The sequence below is a fragment of the Phalacrocorax aristotelis genome, chromosome Z, assembly GCF_949628215.1.
Source record: "Phalacrocorax aristotelis chromosome Z, bGulAri2.1, whole genome shotgun sequence".
Classification (NCBI taxonomy): Eukaryota; Metazoa; Chordata; class Aves; order Suliformes; family Phalacrocoracidae; genus Phalacrocorax; species Phalacrocorax aristotelis.
Window position 1 is genome coordinate 27,930,758 of NC_134311.1, and position 20,530 is coordinate 27,951,287.

Below are 20,530 nucleotides of genomic sequence, written 5' to 3' on the forward strand. Positions count from 1 at the left end.
ACTGCAAGAAAAGCTCTCCTCAATTTTATCAGCAATGTATCAACCACCTAGTCCTTAAAATTCCTGTACAAGGAGCCTAGTTACTGCCTTACTAAATGCCAGAAAGTTGCTGCAGTGCACGTAATAGTAGAAAATGTGTATCTCTGTCCTGAAATGAGATTCAAAGATTTCATTTGATGAAATTTCCTAAAATGTTTGTATTTACAATGCTAGCAGACTTCTAGTTGAATGCTGCATTATATTTGGAACAGTTGGCTGACCTGAAACGCAACACCACCACCACCAATCACCAAAGTAACAGCCAGATTCTTCTGCACTGGCCTTAGAACACTTACCATTACCCTTAGATATTTACTGGTCAAGTAATACTGGTAATTACTCAGGTTTAAGTCCTCACCAAAATTGTATGATTTATTCTTTTTAGCGTGTAACTGTAGAGAATTAATCACAGAACTTATGACTACTCCCAGAGATACCAGTACAATTTTCAATGAAAGTATCCAGAATTAAAACAATCACCTTCGAGGAAATACCATCAAACTCTCCTCCTGGAGTTCCTCTCCAGGACCTCAACATGCTGGAGTGCCCCTCCAAAGTGCCTGTATACCAATGCACACAGCACAGGGAATAACCATGATGAGTTAGAGATCTGCATGCAGTTGCAGGGCTACAGTCTTCTTGCCATCACAGAGACATGGTGGGACGGCTCCCATGACCGGAGTGGTGCAATGCAGGGATGCAGGCTCTTTAGAAGAGGAAGAGGAGCTTGCCTTTTATGTGAGAGAGCAGCTGGAGTACATGAAGCTCTGCCTGGAGATGGAAGAAGAGCTGATAGAGAGCTTATGGGTTGGGATTAAAGAGAAGGCAGGCAAAGATGGTTTTATAGTGGAGGTCGTCTACAGCTCACCTGACCAGGAAGAACAAATGGATCAGGGCCACTACAGAGATATAGGAGCTGCCTCACACTTGCAGGCCCTGGTCCTCATGGGGGGACTTCCACTACCCCATTACCTCCTGACAACACAGCATGACAGCAATCCAGGAGGCTCCTGGAGTACACTAGTGGTAACTTCCTGCAAGTGATAGAGGAGCCAATGATAAGAGGTGTTCTGCTGGACTTCATATTCACCAACAAGGAAGGGTTCATAAGGGGTGGGAAAGTCAAAGGCAGCCTCGGCTGCAGTGATCTTAAGATGGCAGAGTTCAGTTCAAAACTGGGAAGAATGGCTGATATGCCATGCTGCCATTCAGAGAGACCTCAACAGGCTGGAGAAACGGGCCAAGAGGAACATCAGGAAGTTCAACAAAGGGAAGCACGAAGTCCTGCACTTGGGGAGGAACAAACCCAGGCACCAGCACACAATGGAGGCAACCCAGCTGGAAAGCAGTTTTGCAGAAAAGGACCTGGGGGTCCTGGTGGACCATGAGCCAGTGGCAAAGAAAGCTAATGGTGTCCTGGGCTGCATTAGGAAGAGTGTTGTCACGGGTGGTGATCTTTTGCCTCTATCTGGCACTGCTGAGGCCACACCTGGAGTACTGTGCCCAGTTCTGGGCTCTGCATACAAGAGACATGCTCAGATTGGAGAGAGTCCAGCAAAGCGCTAAAGATGATTACTGGACTGAAGCACCTCTCCTGTGAGGAAAGGCTGAGAAAGCTGGGACTGTTTAGCCTGGAGAGAGCAGGCTCAGGGGGATCTTATGAATGTACATAAATACCTGAAGGGAAGGTGAAAGGACAGAGCCAGATTCTTTTCAGTGGTGCCCAGTGACAGGTCAAGAGGCAGCAGGCACAAATTCAAACACAGGAAGTTCCTCATGGGTATCAGGAAACATTTTTTCACTTAGAGGGTGACTGAGCACTGGGCACATGTTCCCCAGAGAGACTGTGGAGTCTCTATCCTCAGAGATAAAGAGCTATCTGGACATGGTCCTGGGCTGTAGGTGGCCCTGTCTGAGCAGGGGGTTGGACAAGGTGACCTCCAGAGGTCCCTTCCAACCTCTGTCTGTGATCCCTGCCCACAAGTACCTAATGTTGCTGTATGTACTAATGCCAAATGCTGAAGAAAAATCAGCAGAAAGTAAACCTATCTGCACCACCCCGAATATAAAAATGGCAAAATTTAATGGACGAAAAGTTCTTCAACTTGTTGTTTGAAAAACAGGATGTGGGATGAAATTACTCTGAAGTTAAAGTGATTCCATTCCTGTAAACTCCCCTTAAAGGTCTTAAAATAAATACCTAAATCTAAACACATCTTTGGACAGACAAGGATACTACAAGCGGTACAAGCTCAGTAACCAAACAGAAATGATTGCTTGAAAGCCTAACACCACAAACATTTAGAATCCATACCATTTTCCTCTTTAGTAACGTTCTAGCCTTTCACTCTCTACAGTAAGACTGTGGTACCCAAGCAGTTTTTTGTGCCTGCATACTAAACATTTAACACAAAAGTTGAATTCAAAACTTAGCACAAACATATACAGTCATATTCAAGGATTAAAGTATTGTCCTTTATCATTGTCTGGAACAAAGCTATAACAATGTTGCAGACTGACTCACAAAAAGGAAAGAATTTATTTATTACACATAAAACTTTTCCAGTAATCAGTGGAGTAGCATCACAAATTTAGGCTTTGTGTGCTGAGTTCTGGAAGTCACAGCTGCAAACAAGGATGGGTCAAATTTAAAAACCTAGAATCTTAACATTCTGTGTCAGGAATGTATCACTGACATCAAGTGGTGCAAATCAGAATTGCAGTACTAAGCCACCAAAGAAAGTCATCCAAATGTGGAACTTTCAGTTGTGGATGCTATGTTTGAAAGTTGCAAAGTTAAAGAAAAACTCAAGGAGATGATAAAGATCTCCAGTATGTCATTAAGTTCAATTATGATCCTACAGTGCAACTGATCACGAAGTAAACTGTTTCACTTCAGATATTTAAGGATCAGAATACCTTTGAGTCTTAAAAAGGTGGACAAACCACCTCCCCTATCACTCCTTCACACAACACCCTTAATAGGCTTGGAGAGAAAAGGTTCGGGTTTTTTTCCACAGAATTCCTTGGAAGTTAAGAAAGCTAGAAGATTAGAGAACCTATAAATAAGTTCTTCACAATTATTAGTGATAAGTAATCCACTTCAGGCATTCACATTTTTCTAGGAACCTATAGTACAATAGTTAACCAGACAAGGACACCCTGGATATCATTCTGCTGACCTAGTTTCTCCTACTCCTAAGGACAATCAGTTTAACACCCCAGATTAAAGTGTTTCTGTTGACATTTGTTTAACAAGTGTGTTTTTAACCATGTCAAGTGTCCTAATGGCTAGGGATGGGGAGGGGGAACCCTGCTTTAACAGCAATAGTTTCAAAGCAATGACAACTTCTGCTGCATAAATATACCAGGTCCATTACAAAAGCTATCTGAAACACACACCAAAACTGTCTGCATGTCTTCCTCTCTCAAAGTTACAAAAGACTGGCACAGCTATGAGCTTCCAGGACAACTACATACTGGTTGTGAAAAGGGAGACACAGCTAAGATAATAAGAACACTCTAAATTTTGTCTTACAGGATAATAAACTCCTAAACATGGCAGCCTTTACATCAGGACAACCAAACAGCAACCATAAAAGAAGAAACATGTTCATTATGTTACAACACCCATGAAACAGAAGAATTTTGATGTCACCGTCAAATGTAGGTATGTCTTCTTACAAAGCATTTAAATGAACTCATGCTTCAAGAAAGAAAAAGTACAGGATACCAGTTCTCCAGAAGAGATGCTTTTTAATATGTTTCCAACACAATTGAAAGCCAATTCTGAAACTTCTTACCACTTCTGTTGATGTTTCTGCATGTTCAGAAGTAACATGTTCTTGAAGAGATGTTTCCGTATAACCCATTTTCCCACAATACGGACAAGTGAAAGACTGTGGCTGCTCTACCGAGAAAGCTTCTCCACCATAGTACAAATCTGGAACAGAAAGTGTTTAAGTAGAGATTACTTAAAAACAGTAGCATCATTAATTTTGTTTTTGTAAACCTCCGTTTATAAATGTGCGTCAATGTAATCACTGCCAAATTAATCTAGTATTTAACTGAAATGGCTGTTTTAATCTTGCATAAAGGCCATAGGCTAATATTCAAGAAGGGTTCAATTACTGATAAAAACTAGACAGACTGCATTTCATTTTTATTATCAAACATAACAGTTTTCTAATATTCAGTAGGAGCAAGGACTCCTATGATGCTGATGATGCTGCCAAACCTTCCCTTTTCCACCACCCCTCTTATCCCAGAGTCACCCTATGATGTTTTTCAATCATAAGGTGAGTTTTCAAAAGCTGAGATCAGCAATATCTCAAAAATTTAGATTACAGCTTGGAAGTCCTTAGTGACGCCATATCACAATTTATGCCATAGCTGAACCCACTCCTTTGGAAGAAGTAGTTTTACAAATGTCTCAAATATAGAATGTAAAAGATAGTGAAAAAGGAATCTGATTAAATATTGGTTGCAATTTTTAGGTGTGTTGAATTTAAGCACCTTAGCACTACTGATGAAAAGCAGGCACTTTCAAGTTGCTAACACAGAAGTTACCCAAACTTACTGTGAAAATTTATCAAATCATGCAATGAAAGAATGCTTTTCCCTCTCATCCTCTGCAGGTATTATGTATCCTACAGGAAACATGAATAAACTTCACATTCACACCAAGATATAAAGTGTGGTTTTCTCCAGCGAGACACTTAAAATCTTTTCACTGCCATTTTTTGCTAGGAATCAGTGAGAAGTAACTGAAAAATACTTTCAAAGAATTATGAATATTCTGCTATGAATGAAAAATTGAACAAGTCTGAACAGACACTGGAACTGATGTTCTGCACCACAAGGCAGTATCTACCTAATGTGTTAGGGATTTGTCCTTCTGCTGGTTCAAGTCACAGCTTCCTAAGGGTTATGACATCTGCTACCAACCTCTCTTAAGGACATGACTGGGAAGACCAGAACAACATTTTTGTTTCTGCAGCCTTACAGAGATGATGCTTAAGCTAAAAACATACATTTCTATAATCCACTATATTTAGTATTTTACATATAACTAGGTTTTGAGGGCTAACACTCCAGAAGCAATACAGGAAATGAACTTCTCAATAACATGCTAGTACGCAGAGTTAAAGACACAAAATTAGACTGAATACACTGCAGAATAACCTTTATGTTCAGTAGGTTCCTAGTCCCCTTATTTCAAAATTGCTTCCAGAGAATTTAAATGCTGAAAGATGAAAGATACCCCATGAACAGACATGGTAAGAAATGCCCAAGCGGACAGACAGCCTTGCCAAAGAAAGAACAGTGTCCGACACACTGAGCGTTTTAACTGGTTCGTCAAAATAACGATCTCACTAAGGCTGAGTACCATCCTGAATGTAGGTTCATTTACTCACATAAATGAGGAAAACATTATGTCCAACTCTCCGAAGTAAGAAGTTCCCAGTCAATTAAGCCTCTAGTTCTCCAAAGCAGCATTTGAGGTTCCATTAAACATTTTTTGAAGTAAGGCACAGAAGTAACTTTTCATTAGAGAATGGAATTGCATATCAGATATGATCAATACAGAGAACTATACAAATTGAAAGTTAGCATGAATGTAAGTTGGAACACATGACCAAAAGATTAGCATCCACATCCCTGCCAAACCAAAAGTCTTCTGTATATTACTGCCACAAACAGATGCCTGGAATCATTATTAGAGGGAAATACCAAGGTCCTTGTTCAAGGAACTTGTGTCAGGACTCAGTTCTGAAATCATCCGAGTCAACCAACACATCAACAATGGGTATTTCCTTGACAGGCTGTCAGGCATTCAGCTGGCATCCTAACAAGACATGCAGTATGTCTTAATTCAAAACAACTGTCCTTGCCTGATCCCCTATAAATCCATGGAAAGAACCAGTGAAGCTATGAAGATTGGTGCTTGAAGATACGGTTTAGTGGTGGACTTGGCAGTGATAGGTTAGCAGTTGGACTCTATGATCTCAAGTGTCTTTTCCAACCTTAATGATTCTATGATTCTATGAAGAAGGTCTACCTTCCCATATTTGTGGGAGAGGTCACTGGCCAACACTTAAATATTCCATATTCAAGTGAAGACAAAAATACTACCAGCTTGGAAGAAAGCTTCTTATAAACTCTTAAATCTGCTTGTTTGGTTTATAAGCTAAGTATCAATCAGCTTTAGAGTATGTTCTAAATCCTCAAAAACAGGAACAGCAGCAGATTTCCCTATATCAAAGCTGTTAAAACTATCTGTAGTTTTATATACATTACTCACAGTAAGCTTGTGTTTATTCTGTATGAATGGACTGGTACTACAATTACTCTGGCAGGTGACCAGAAAAACTCGGTCTTACACAGTATTACACCATTAGCTTTCAGAACTGACAGTCCCTACGTACAGGTGTTAAGCAACATCATCCTACAAGATGGACCAATTAGATTTACTTACATGCACAACTATCTTTTGACTTGAATGGCTTCTCTAAAATTACAGCACACGTATTTTCCAGGTGGTGACCAGACTTGTTTCCAAGTCTTCCATTCTCCTCTTATTTACATGATATGGAATAGAGACTTATATGAAAATTAAGTTGCTCCAAGTTTGAGGTGTTATGGAGACTGGTTCAGATACAACACACAGAAGATCTACATAATTCACAGAACTTCAAGATTTTGGAGCTCCTAGGCAGTGCCACTTCAGTACATATTTCACTAAGTACTCCTCTGAAAGTTCCTCCAAGAATCACATTCAGACTCGCATTCTGATGTAGCCAAAAATCTGAGTGGAGGTAAAAAAAATTACCAATATGCTGCAGCATATTAGAATATGAAGAGTTTACATATGTCTTGGTTTCAAATGAGGAAAGCACGAACAAGGTTTACATGGGACGAAGTTCTAAGCAGTCACTAAAACAGTCTCTGAATGGATCAGCCGTACAGACTTTAGAACAGATATTCTTTCAGAAAAATTTATTTGTAAGATGAAGGATTCAAAATCATGGCTGTCTAGAGGAGATAAAGGCAAAATGCTTCAATGAAGATGGATGACAATCCTCGTTGCAATTATATGAAGAAAAATTCTAATTAAAGCAGCTCATTACACACATTGCTACAGTATATAGCAAAAAGGAAAGCTTTAAAAAGCATTCTTTCTTCTACAGTGTCATTACATAGAGGAAACAAGCTTTAGTTCTCACTTTTTCAATATCCTAAAGATGCAAGAGTTGGAACTTAAATAAAGATTCTGGGAACAAAATAAGTAAGATGGCCAACCTTTTGAACTAAATAATTAAGGAGAATTCTAAATTTAACTGCATTTCATCTGCACATATCAGCACACGCAAACACTATGTTGTTCTCTGAAACTCAATAATTCAATCATAACTTCTGCAAAAAAAAAATCTGCATACTTGCGAGAACAGCAAGAATACCAGTCAAACACATCAAAAGCTAACGACAGTTTTGTTTACTTGATCCTCTGGTCTTCCCCAAGCTTTGGTATGATACTTATGATGATGACCTAATACCTATTTATCGATTGGAGAATTTCAGTTTTCCATCACTGCAGTACTGCAATCACTGCAATACACACACACGCAAGTACACTAATGTAAAAGATTCCTTTGAGGACTCTTTCTAGCTGAGCAGAATAATTTCTGGGACTTTCCAAGTCCTGGCATCTTATGTACTGATCTGGATAAGACAAGATGATAAGGGGGCAAGCTAATGGAAAAAGGGGAAAATCATCTTATTCTTTAGAGGATTTGCATATTAAAGTTAACTTCTGCACCTACTCTCTAAGAAGAAAAAAATCCATTAAAATTATATGGTGGTCTAAAGAACTCTACCTATAAACCTCACTACTTCATGAATCTAAGTATTTTCAAGAAGTACCGACCCCAACTTCCCGGCTGAGCAAAGGGCACAGGGCCACAACCAATCTCAAGAGAGTGCTCAACTGATTAGCAGGCAGGTAAAAATATCTAAGGAAAAGATATGTTGTTAGCTCAGTCCAGGTGTGACGAATTCCAGCAGTCCACACAGTTCTATCACAGAGGGAAGAAGTCTGACAGTACTGTCAAATCCTCTGTTTCTGGTCCTTGCCTTTATAGAACACGAAACAAGCCATTTCTTAATTAAAAAGAAAATTTCAGTTCCTTCCAGCCTCCTGATCATACTCCTGCATGTTCTCCCACTCGTATCTCCTTCCACATCTTTCTCATAATACACAGCAAGTGTAGATGCATATGCCAAAAAAAAAAAAAAAAGAGCCTGTCAGAAGTTAAATCAGTCACTGGCTAATCCAAATGTTTCTCCTTTGGAAGTTTTATACCCCCTTTCATTTTTCCTCCTGAACTTTAATCTCTCCACACCTCTTACAATCAAAATCTGTCCCTTTTCTAAACTGAAATACAGGTCACCAATAAATTTTTTTTAAACTATAACATAAATTAAAGAAGAAAGAGGCGTTAAGTGATATGAATCTTTGTGTCTAACTTTAGTGTTGATTGAAGTTACTGAATGGATATTTTTCTCCCTGTTTCATTTTTACAAGTACATCAAAAAATCCTAAAAATTATGAACACAGTTATATTATTGACTAGCAAAGGCTCATTTCCTAAGGAAGACCCTAAGAATTTGAGGTAGCGTGGGAAAAAAATGAAAAGGCCATGCCTCCATGGCTGCAAAGTGAGGCAATCTACAATTGTATTGATCTTTTCATTTACAGTTGTATTACTGTTATGATGCAACAGGCCTGTGACCAAAGAATTACCCCTTCTGTCCACAAAGAAATCTTTCAGATAGTGTATTTTACTTGTTTCCAAATACTGTCCTACACAAAAGCAGAAGTCCATAACTCTCACACTCCTCTGGATCTCTAAAGCCCTCTTATCAAAGTAGCCAGGAAGACAAGGTTGCTTAGTAAAAAAGAAAAACGGACTAAATCCCATCCCTCTAGGAGAATATTCATTACCCACACTGCTTACCAATCACAGCAAGAATACAAAGGAGTAAAAGGATCAGAATAGTGTCTAAAGGAGCATCAACAATAGTTCATGAAGTTAGATTTCAAGCTCAGTGTTTAGATATTACAGCTTCTTTTGGGGAGTGGGGTGGGGTGTGTGACACCAAACCAACCAAATTTAATGTGAAAACTCAACCAAAAATGTGAGTTTTGCTTTATTATCCATCCGTAGCTGCTGACTGCTGGTATTTGATATCTAAATCTAACGCATTCTTAAACTTGGCAGGAGGTTAGCAGTGAGACAGAAATACAGTAGGATTCCCAAGATAAAAATCAATCTTTCAAATAATGATTCAGAACTACATTTTATAACAGCTTGTCCTTGCTTTCTGTTAAGACATATTTCTTTACAAGGGTACACAGCAGTCAGGAATTTTAGTTTCACTTTTCTTCGTATGAGTAATGTAATTTCAATTTAATATATACATATAAACAAAAATGTTGCCGTTATACAATTTGCAGTGTATTTGATGAATTTTTTTTTCAATCTTTGAAGAAACTAAATGGTGGCAACACACCACATTTTACAAAGTCCATATATTCCCTGTATTACCGATCAAGCAGCCATACTATCAAAAACAGTATTACCCTTAAAATTGCTGTTAGTTCTGCTTTGCTGCAGATTTTCTGAACAAAGTACATTCTAAAACCTCCTAGGTACTCTGCTATAAACTTAAAGAAATAATGCTTACCTACCCTCTAACTATAAACATTTGCTAAATGAATAGGCCTACAGGAATCTTACGGAATTCGGCCCAGCCCTGCCCCAGGCAGGCAGACAGACCTGGGCAGCGACACTGCAGGGCCAGGAAGCAGCTCTGCAGAGATGGGGCTGGGTGCAGGGAGGGGCAGCGAGCTGAGCAGGGGCCAGCCACGTGCCTAGAGCAGTATGAGTAGGGCTGATCCCCTTGGCTCAGCACCTGTCAGCCTCATCCAGGCACTGCAACTCATCTGGGGCCTCCTAGTACAGAGGAGGCAAACCGAAGTGAGTTCAGCAGAAGACCATTAAGATGGCAGGTCTGGAGCACTCACCCTGCAAGGAGACACTGCAGGGCCACTGCTGGCTTAGCCTGGAGCAGACACCTTTAGGTCACCTAACACCTGCCCCCATACCTACAGAGACACGATCAAGGAGATACAGCCAGGCTCCTCACAGTACCTGAGGACAAGCAGATATAAAGAACACTTTCCCGCATGCAGACAGGCAGTGGAACAAGATACCCTAACAGTCCCTGTGCCGTTTCCATTCCTGGAGGTTTTCAACGCCCAAGTGGGTAAAGCCCTGACTAACCTTGTCTGACCTCACAGCTTGGAGCAGAAGGTTGAACCAGACACCTCAACCTCCAAAGATCCTTTTCAAATAGAATTATCTTATGACTGATTCTATGAAACAAAGATACACAGTGATATAGCTGTAATACTCACCTAGACTCTAATATTCTGTTAATCACCAACATTGTCCTGCTTTACAGACTGGGGTGGATCTACTCTCAACAGGTGGGATCGCTACTCACCTCACTTGGAGCTCTCCACTTTCACTACAAAGGCAGCACAAGAGCACAAGCATGTGAGACACGCTGCCAGGGCTGACAGTGATTACATGGTGGGTATTCAGTTATTCATCCAGCAGCAGCTGGGTGTTTTGTTTCCCCAGCACACATCAGGGCCCTCAGCTGACCAACAGGCCTTAGATGCCTTGACCAGCCTCAGAGTAGACCTCCACACATCCCCTCTGCCCATGAGCTACATCCAAGGTCTGACCATCTGGCCATGAACTATGCTGCAGCTGCACCCAGCCCTCCTCCTGCCTTAGACTGGTTTCCTGCACAGACCCCAGAGCTCACTGGGACTTGCTTTGCCTGGGACTGTCAACAGGACCTGCTTCCGTTACCAACGCTGCCCTGCACACCCTGTCAGTGAGAACACTGCCCCCACCTGTGCTGTGGTCACCTTCAGCTTCAGGTTTGTTATTCCTTGTGGAGCAGCCTAGCTCTTGCCGCTCCCCAACAATAAGAACCACATGCTGAAGCCATGAATGAGCACAGATACTAATGGAGATGAGAGAGGATTTGCAGCCCATCTGCCAATACTGACCAGTGCCAAAACAGCAGCTGCTGCCCAAAGGCAGGGTCAGCTAGCTGGGGAGCAGCTCTGCTAAAAAGGACCAGGGGATCCCAGTGGACAAGCAGCCAAACACAAGTCAGCAGTGTGCCCCGCATCACTGAAGGCAGACAATGACCAGGGCTAAATTGGTAAGAGAATGGCCATGAAATCAAGGGACATGATTATCCCATGTTACTTGGCACTTGTTAGGTAACACCAGGTTCTGTTTTGGTCTCTCCAATTCAAACCACATTGAAATAAAATGAACAGGATCTGGGGTAGGAGGGGTGTGTGCATGTGCTTTGTGTGTGTTGTGTGTGTGCACACATTTGTCAAAACAGTTTGAGGTTTGGAGAACTTGACGTAAGAACGGTTGAAGGAATGGGGTTCATCCACCCCAGAGAAGGCTCAAGGTGGATCTCGTTTGTAACTTCTTGTACTGAAAAAGTAGTTGTAGAGGAGTAGTCAGTCACTCAGAGCATAGAGGTACACTCTTCAAAAGGAAGCATGGTGACAGGCTCCAGGCACAAGCTGCTGCAGAGGAAATTATGCTTGGATAAAGGGAAACAAACAAAACCCCCCAACATTCACTGGAGGAACTAAACGCTGGAGTAGGTGGCCCAGAAGTGCTGAAACATCCCTTGAAGGAAATACTCAGGACAGCTCAATGGGATAGCCCAACTTCCGTCCCTGCTTCCAACAGGGGGTTGAATCGGATGATGTCCACAGACCCCCTCCAAACAAACTAGACTATTCTACGCTGCTCTGCCTTAGCAAGATACACACTCACCAGTCAGATCTTGTTCTAGCAGTTGGGGAAGAAAAAAAAAATATCACAAAATGCTCAAGCTGAATCCAGTCAGACATCACACTACATATCAAGACAACTGTTATTTAAGCAGCCTCCTTTACCTAAGAGTTAGGCACAAAAGGTGGCAGGATATTGTGAAGGTACGCTTGTTCTGTACTTTGATAAGTAACATGATATGATTTTGGCAGAGAATTCTACTAACAATTTGGCTTACTATTTCTTTGCCAGTGTAACCCCTTTAAAGTGGTAGGAATAATGTGCAAGCCACATGTTTAAAATCATAAAGCATCCTAACAGCTTAGGATTCTTTTACTGGAGAACGAAAATCGGAAAATTTGCTCTGAACTTCTCCATTGTCCTGACAAATTGTCCTACAAAAAGCAGAGAAGTACAATGACTGCCTGGTAAGCACATTCCTGTTCTTTACACAGGCCTATTACAATTCTACTCTTTGACCCCTCAGAAATAAGCTAATTGGATTTGTGTTTTAAAGGCCACTTGTCATTACATATGAGACTTCATATTTTATTTTAAGCTCTGTCCCTGTTATAGCAGCATGTCAATCTTGGGGGTGTGTGTGTGTGTGTTTTTAAGCATTTTTTCCAGTGACTCTTCTGGGGACTGAAGAACAATAGTACTGCCATTGTTCTGGATTCCATCTTGCTTCAAAATTAATATTAAGTCATACACTGACTCCTGAAAGACAAATATGTCAACCAGATGGTACAAGAGTGAACACACGGGTAGCCAGAAATCTCTAGGACTTTTTATTTGTTTTCAGTGTTCTCATATGGGCTCCTATACTAATCTGAGTCTCAGGGAGAAAAAAATAAATAAATACCAAGATGACAACAAAAGCTCCTTCAGAGGAGCTGATGAAGTTCATTCACCTGATGAAGTTCATTTTCTTGCAATATACTCTGCAACATTATTACAGTAGCTACAAACCCTAAAAACTGATCAGAATTTTCATGGAGGTAAACAATATGTTAACTTCTATGCTGAAACAAACCCAGATACATAGTATCATCCATGTGACTAGCTGTCCACCACAAACCTGAACTTGGTCACAGCTTTAGGCACCCAGTACTTGAGGAGACTCCACAGTTCTCTGTGTATAGACAGTGCTGGCCAGAATGGTAATGGTAAGTATAGGGTCCTTTTCCTCAGCTGCTGATGGACCTTGAGCAAATGACTCACTGATCCCCACCCACACTTTTAAAATCAGAAAAATGACGCTGACTTCCTCTGAAGTGCTTGCATCAGTTTTGCAATGGAAGGATCCCTAATTCCCCTTCCTTCTCCTTGGTAAAATGTTCATCCTTTACCAGCTGTGCACGTCCCTCCCCACCATGACCAAAACCTAAGTTTACTCCTATTAAAAACAGCTTTCATATCTTTGAATCAAACCTGATTACAGCCAACGGTACTGAATTTGTCAATGGCCAGGTAAACTACAGCTGACACATGTACCCAACAGCCTTTCATACAGTCTTTCTACTGAAGTTTTCCTTACTTAGAAAAACTCCCTACTCATACCATCATATGTTAGAAAACATTCTCCCTTCATTTGACTTCCCATCTCAAGAGGAAGTAACTGAAGACATCATCACTTCTATGCCATTTAGTTTTACATTGCCAGTCTTCCCCTTCAGATTATTTTCTTTTAACCCATTAGTATCTGCTTCCTTGGTTACTTATAATATTTACTAGTACAGCTATCCTGACAACTCTGAAATAGGTCATTCTAGACTAGTTCTACCATTCATTATTGATTTTCTAATTAAACTTAACATCCCTTCACTCCTTATTTTTTAGATGTTCCTCAAAGTCACATGATCTCCTTGGCTACACAAGGTCCTTTGAAAAGCTACCATAGTTTCCCTAAGCATCTGTACAATACTGTAAAGGCACAGTCCTTTATGCCTTACATTCTACAGGGAACTGTAAAACAAAACACATTTTCAGAATGATGTCACAGACCTTCCTGAGCTCCAAGGAATATGTTATTTATAAATATTCCCTAATCCATTCTCCAGTGTACAGGCTTACAAGGTCACTAGCACTCAGCCTTTGCTGCAGTTCACAATACGGTGGTAAGGTATTCTTTCCTGTTCTTGTTCTACAGTGTTAATCAAACTAGGAGTCTTGCTGCAGAGCTGAACTGCAGTATTTTTTTCCCCACTGGTTCTGTGGGAGCAATGCTCAGGTATCAAAATGTACGAAATTTCTAGAGCTTGTTTTCTTATTCTTAGTTTAAAAAGTCCAGTGGCATAAACACTAAGCAATGCAGAAGTGACCCTTGGAACCCTATTACCCATCTCAATACTTCACTATGAACTTTCTTCCACCTCAACATCTGTATTCTTCATGCAGCCTTAAATAGTAAAAATTAACCCCTCTCTGTCCCTACAACATACACGAATTAAATATATCTTTTGGTTTAATGCATTTATCACAGACATTCAGAAAGAGAAGTATCTAAGTTGCAAGACAAAACATTTCCTAGATATTCTTAGGTTTTTTGATACGTATTTTTTAAGACAGTTTTATTTAGAACAAGGTTCCTCACTGCAGTATACTGAAAGCTTTGACATTTAATGTTAGCATGTTTCAGTCCTCTTACCCCTATGATGACGATTTAAAGTTTATGGCAATGATGTCCTTTTAGCCCATCTGTAATATCCAAGAATAACAGTTACTGAGGGGCTAAGGAGTTTGAACCGTGCATCTCAAACAGTGGCCAGAATCCTGAATTAATATACCGTACACAGCGACTTTTATCTTAGAATAAGTGAGACAAAAAAAAAAAAAAGAAGCCCATGAAGAAATACGCACGCTAAAACAGTAGCATGCGCTTTTGATAATGCACTCTATTTTCTTCCAAACCCTGGATTCCCAGGGTCTGGATATTTTTAAGTCATGACCAGTCAGTCTTACTGCAAGCAGAAGCCTGAGAATTAAAAGGAAATGAAAGAGATATTCATTCAAATGCTGTTTTGAGAAACCAACTCCATATTTATATAGTTACTCCCTAGTCTTTAAAGCAATAAAGAAGCAGATTTTCCTTCTGTTTTAATCAAAAAGGTGAAGAAATAATTTACCATTCATAAGACTTCAGCTTTTAAGAAATCATCGCATTTAAAGAATTTAAATGTAAAGAACAATAAAACCAGAATAGCTAAAAAGATGTCATTAAAATGCTAGTCTGGGCTCAACATAAAAGTGAAATACAACACCTTAGAGTAGTGGTTTGTCACAGAACTATCTTTTGAGTTACAACGTGTTACAAATATGATGCAATATAAACAAGCAGCACACTAGGAGACAAGAACAATTATTCTGTATCTTAAATATTGACATGGCTTTACAGTCAGAAATAACTCTTAAGTTGAACTCCTTTGAAGATCTAAGGCGGCTACATGCTAGCCCTTGCCACTAATCTTTTATACTCAGCACAGCCCATCACTACCCCTGCTCTACCTACAGTCCCATATAAGCCACCAGTGAATAACACTCCTACAGAATCTTACCAGGATTTTTCCACTTTACACTGTGGCACTTATGTTAAGCTTAAGGGGGAAAAGGCTACCACATCTTCTGAATTGGAAGTTAATTAGGAACAGTCATTGTTATTAATTATCTTTACTAGTCTTATTTAGTCTTATTTAACCTGTGTTATCAGACCAAGAGAGATCAAAAATATATACATGCCAATTAAAAAGAAATGTATAAATCAGTTCTTGTATGCTAACAACCAGAGAAAACAGGCCTGTTTTTTAGAAGATGAGAACTTGCTCTTATTTTCAGTGTGCTAACGGGGGAACTGATTAATAAGTAGAAACATGAAACTCCATATTGTTTGTAGAGACAACATAGCAGCAAATTGCTAGAGCTTGAAATTATCACTTACCAAAATCTACTCTTGTTAGTATGCACTGCATTGGGTGGTCAGTTGTGTGCCTTGTCGTCGTTGCACCACTTTCATAACAAGTTGCACAGAGATCGTAATCGTAGCAAATTAAACACTTGTATCGGCGGCCTCGAAAATTTCCTTTTAAACATGCATCACAGCTGACACCTGTAAACAAATAAAGTTGCTTTAAAACAGCAATAAAAACATTTTTTTTTTAAATAAAAGGCAGATTTTTTGCTATTGCCTCTCAACAACTAACAGGAGGCAGCATTCTCTGACATGTGCCACTGACAAAAGACCCAGTTTTTAAATGTGATTTTGGGAGAGCTGTGTCTTTTAAAGAGATAAATACAATCTTGAATTCTTGATTTAAGATAAAGGCAGACTCAAGCACCTGAAATAACAGGTTAAGTCATAAAATCTTTGGATATACCTTCCTACAGGCACATTTACCTACTAGTATTGACTGCTTGGTTAGGAATCTTGGGCCAAACACTCTTAAAAGCTAAACAGTATAATGGCTGATTGAGAGGAAAAAATCAACAACAAGCAGCAAACCAACCACTGACAAAAATCCACTAGTTTTCAGCCTTTAGATTCACACTTCCTAACACTAATTCTGAAGAACACCATGTGGATAAAAATTAGGACCTTTTTCCATTTTAATTAACAGAAAAAAATTAAGGTGTTTTTTTCAAGTTAGGCTGCATCAGTTCTCTCCACCCTATTTCTTTCTGAAGCTCAGTATTTGCACTGCTAGGTAGTGACACTGCATGTTCAGTGAAAGGCTTTATAAGCTTCCAAAGGTTTTAGTTTTTTTTCTGTGTGGTTTCAGTTATCTCTTGCAGAAGTGTCATCGTCTTGTAACCTGTCAAGTCTAACACAAACCTTCTCCAATTGTAGCAGCAAATTAAGGGCCTCCACAAAAGAAACCAGTATATACAACCAAGCAGTATTTTGATCAACATCCTCTTTCAGCATCAGCTAAGACACGTTCTTCATAGCTTGGCACAAACATAGACAACTTTAGAGAAACAAAACTGCCAGAATGAAATAGTCACATTACCCACCTCCCTAACTTTTTTTAAGCTTAACTGCCAGAGGACTGATTTAGTTAGAGGTTTTTTTTGCATTTTTTTGTTGTGCTACTCCACTCTGCAGCATCTGACCCAAAGCTTTACCAGATGTAATACAAGAATGCAAGAATAAGTAACCCGTTTTAAGTCTGCTACTTGTTCAAACAATTGCATCATCACATTTAGATGAACAGTGGACAATTTTCCTTTAGTTCCTTTACCTACAGGGACAGCTTAAGACATTATCTAGTTTTTCTAATGTCTAAGCACCATGCTTATATGAATACTGAACCTATTTCTTTAGTTGCCTCACTCAGTATCTACTTCGAAAGCATCACTATACATGAAATAGGATATTAGAAGAAAACATTTCAAGAATATTTAATAGCCTCAAAGAAGTATATTTTGAGGATGGCCCCATTACCATCTTCAAATTTTGTTTTTAAATCTTTCTCATTTGACATGCTTTTCTCTGAAGTTTCATCCATAAACTCTGAGGGATCTGTAACAAACTTTGATGATTTGGACACTGAGAGCAACCTAACTTCTGAGAACATCTGATTGTTAATTCTGCAGAATGAATTTCATTGCTTCAGTTGGTTTGTTTGCTTTTTCCCCCGATATAGACCTACAAAATTTTACCTATACAGCATCCATATCTCCCTAACAATCCATACTATAAACAAAACACCAGTTACTGGCAGCACTGCAAGTCTTTGCCGCCTACTAAACTTTTTAGGAAACAGCTGACCACCAACTTAGACATACTGAAATGAGCAGACTAGTTTAACCTAGAAACTGTCAGATACAAACAGCTTTCCAGATGAGGGATTAAGCCATGGTTCTCCAATTCGTAATTTTTTACCACTTTTTTCTTTTCAGCTCAAAACAGTTGATGTAACGCAGATGTAAGCCTCTTTACAACAGTTAAACTGCTCCTGTCACATGTTCTCTCAAACATCTAGATTGTTCCTACTTGAACACAGGCATTTTTAAGAAGTTTCCATTTACATGTTTTCTTCATGCCAATACTTCTCCATATCATTCCAAACTGCAACCCCATATAATTTGTTATACTAACTTTGGAGAAAATCAGCTGTAGACATAATCACAACATAATGTTCTTATTTAAAACTCAAGAACATTTGCAATGGAAACGTACAACAACAAGGCCTTCAAACAGATGAATATTCCTTCTTAGGAACGGTTATCAGAAAGTCTGGTAACCAATTCAAACAGAAAAACTAACATTACCATAACACATCACTACGGCTGGTGAAGTCAGACCAAGAGAATAATGAAGTTATAGGAGACAGCACACTTTCCACATTTCTCAGGGTTAATATTTTCCCACAACTACCACATCCTCCCATTCGAAAAACAGGTTGACAGTAGGGGATCACTACATTACTTTTGTAACCTTTTGTGTAGCAGAAAATACAAACCACAAAAGGGAAAACGATAATTAAATTAAAAGCCTGCATTTGGGAGCTAAACCCATGCTGAAATCCCTAGACTACTCCTGAATCCAGTAGGACCTCTTTTCCAGAAGTCACATCACTTATTCTTCCCTTTTTACAACATTCTCAAAGTCATGTCCGTTAGTTTTTCCTGTTCTTCTTCAAGCCAATTATTTTACTGCCAAATCTCACCCATCTATCCAACCTGAGACCTGGAAACTGAAATACCCAGGCAAATAATGCCCTCCCACCCTATTCTTTCTACTATAAAGACTTTTTTCCTTATCAAAGCTTTGATTTTATTTTTAATTTTTTTCTACTTTAATCTTTCCATCACCTGAAATTCCAGAAGTGCATTTCTTTTCCCTGCACAAACCCCAAACACGCGAAGATAATATATTCCAGTCAGCACAGCATGTCTTTCACCAAACGCCTATCGAAGATTTCCCTGCATTTACCTTATATTTGCACATACAGCTGGTATTACCAATAATGTCACACAAAAAAGTGCGCTGCTGCAGCCAAGAAGGCCAATGGGATGCTGGGCTGCATCAAAAAGGGCATCACCAGCAGAGATAAAGATGTCATCATCCAACTATACTCAGCGCTTGTCAGGACACACCTGGAGTCCTGTGTACAGTTCTGGTCCCCGCTACACACAAAAAGGATGTGGACAGGCTGGAAGGGGTCCAGAGAAGGGCCACCAAGATGATCAAAGGACTGGGAAGCTGCCATATGAGGATAGGCTGGGAGAACTGGGTTTGTTCAGCCTTGAGAAAAGGAGGCTCAGAGGGGATCTCATCACCATGTACCAGTACTGAAGGGGTAGCTACAAAGAAGGCGGAGACTCCCTTTTTACACAGAGTCACACAGAGAGGACAAGGGGGAATGGACACAAGTTGCTCCTGGGGATATTCTGATTGGACGCCAGAGGGAAAGTTTTCACACTGAGGACACTCAACCATTGGAATAGTCTCCCCAGGGAAGTGGTTGATTTGGCCACGTTGGACACCTTTAAGAGTCATCTGGACAGGGTGCTGGGCCATCTTGTCTCAACTGTGCTCTTCCTAGAAAGGTTAGACTAGATGATCCCTGAGATCCCTTCCAATCTCAGATTCTGTGATTCTGTGAATAATGTCAGATTAAACCGGATGCATCCATATTAATCACAGGTTTTGAGAAGAAAACATGGTCTGGAAAGGTTGACTTTGAAGTGAGTAATAGAAGCAAACGATCAACCAAAAGAGCCTGAAAAATGCATGACAAGGGTTTAGATTCTCAGCATACATTTCATGCAAGTCAGAAATGCTGACTTTTTTTAAAAGAATCCTTGAATGAAATCCAATTAAACCTGAATGAATTGCTGTTCCATGAGAACTTCTGATTCACCTTTTGCAAAACAACGATTTGGAATGATCAGAGTAAGAAACAACCATTTCAGCTACAGATTACATTTTCATTGTCATAGACGATAGAATTGACTTCCTCAAATTTTCTTCTACTTTGTTATTACTATACAAGTACCCACATACACTGCATGACATCCACCCCACACATCTAACTGAAACCTGGCTGCTCACTGACAAAGAACGCTGGGGTTTTTAATGCAACACTCTTCCGCTAGAGGGTAGCATTGTGCTAAAAGCCTAAGGAGCTTTGTTCATTTTAATTATCAAACTCCAAATTGGAAAAATTTCTTCAGCAGATTTCCCTCACAATATCAACAGTCTCAGTTTCTCCAGCTTCACATTTTGAGTGAAATGAATCAGGAGATACCTAACAATCCCATTAATGTTTTACCCCTTCAATACAAAATTCTTACTACTTTTATGTCAAGTCATCCCACATCTTCCCCTAATCCAGGTCAATGACTTCATGGAGGATATTATTACACAAGCATTTTATATGTAGCATGCTGAATAGTGATGTTAGAAAACAAACAAAACAAAAAAACCACAAACCCAAAACAATCCCCAACACCTTTCATACTTTGATCCTGATAGCCAAAGATAATTTGCTTTTATGACAGAATTGTTTTTGCTAGGAATTAAAATGAAAGCAACTTCCCCT

The 20,530-nt window shown here is 39.7% G+C and overlaps 1 protein-coding gene across 4 annotated transcripts in view; it reads right to left on the reverse strand.

Moving 5' to 3' along the window:
* The window catches only part of LOC142050796 (E3 ubiquitin-protein ligase KCMF1), a 53,189-nt gene that overhangs the window by 12,157 nt on the left and 20,502 nt on the right, over nt 1-20,530 (reverse strand). For all 4 annotated transcript variants that reach the window (XM_075079931.1, XM_075079929.1, XM_075079933.1 and 1 more), the window contains 2 exons: nt 15,922-16,089; nt 3,843-3,982 (listed from right to left, as the gene is read on the reverse strand). In XM_075079931.1, the coding sequence (XP_074936032.1) occupies nt 3,843-3,982; nt 15,922-15,952 (171 nt within the window). In that variant the 5' untranslated portion in view covers nt 15,953-16,089. The remainder of the gene's footprint in view (nt 1-3,842; nt 3,983-15,921; nt 16,090-20,530) is intronic.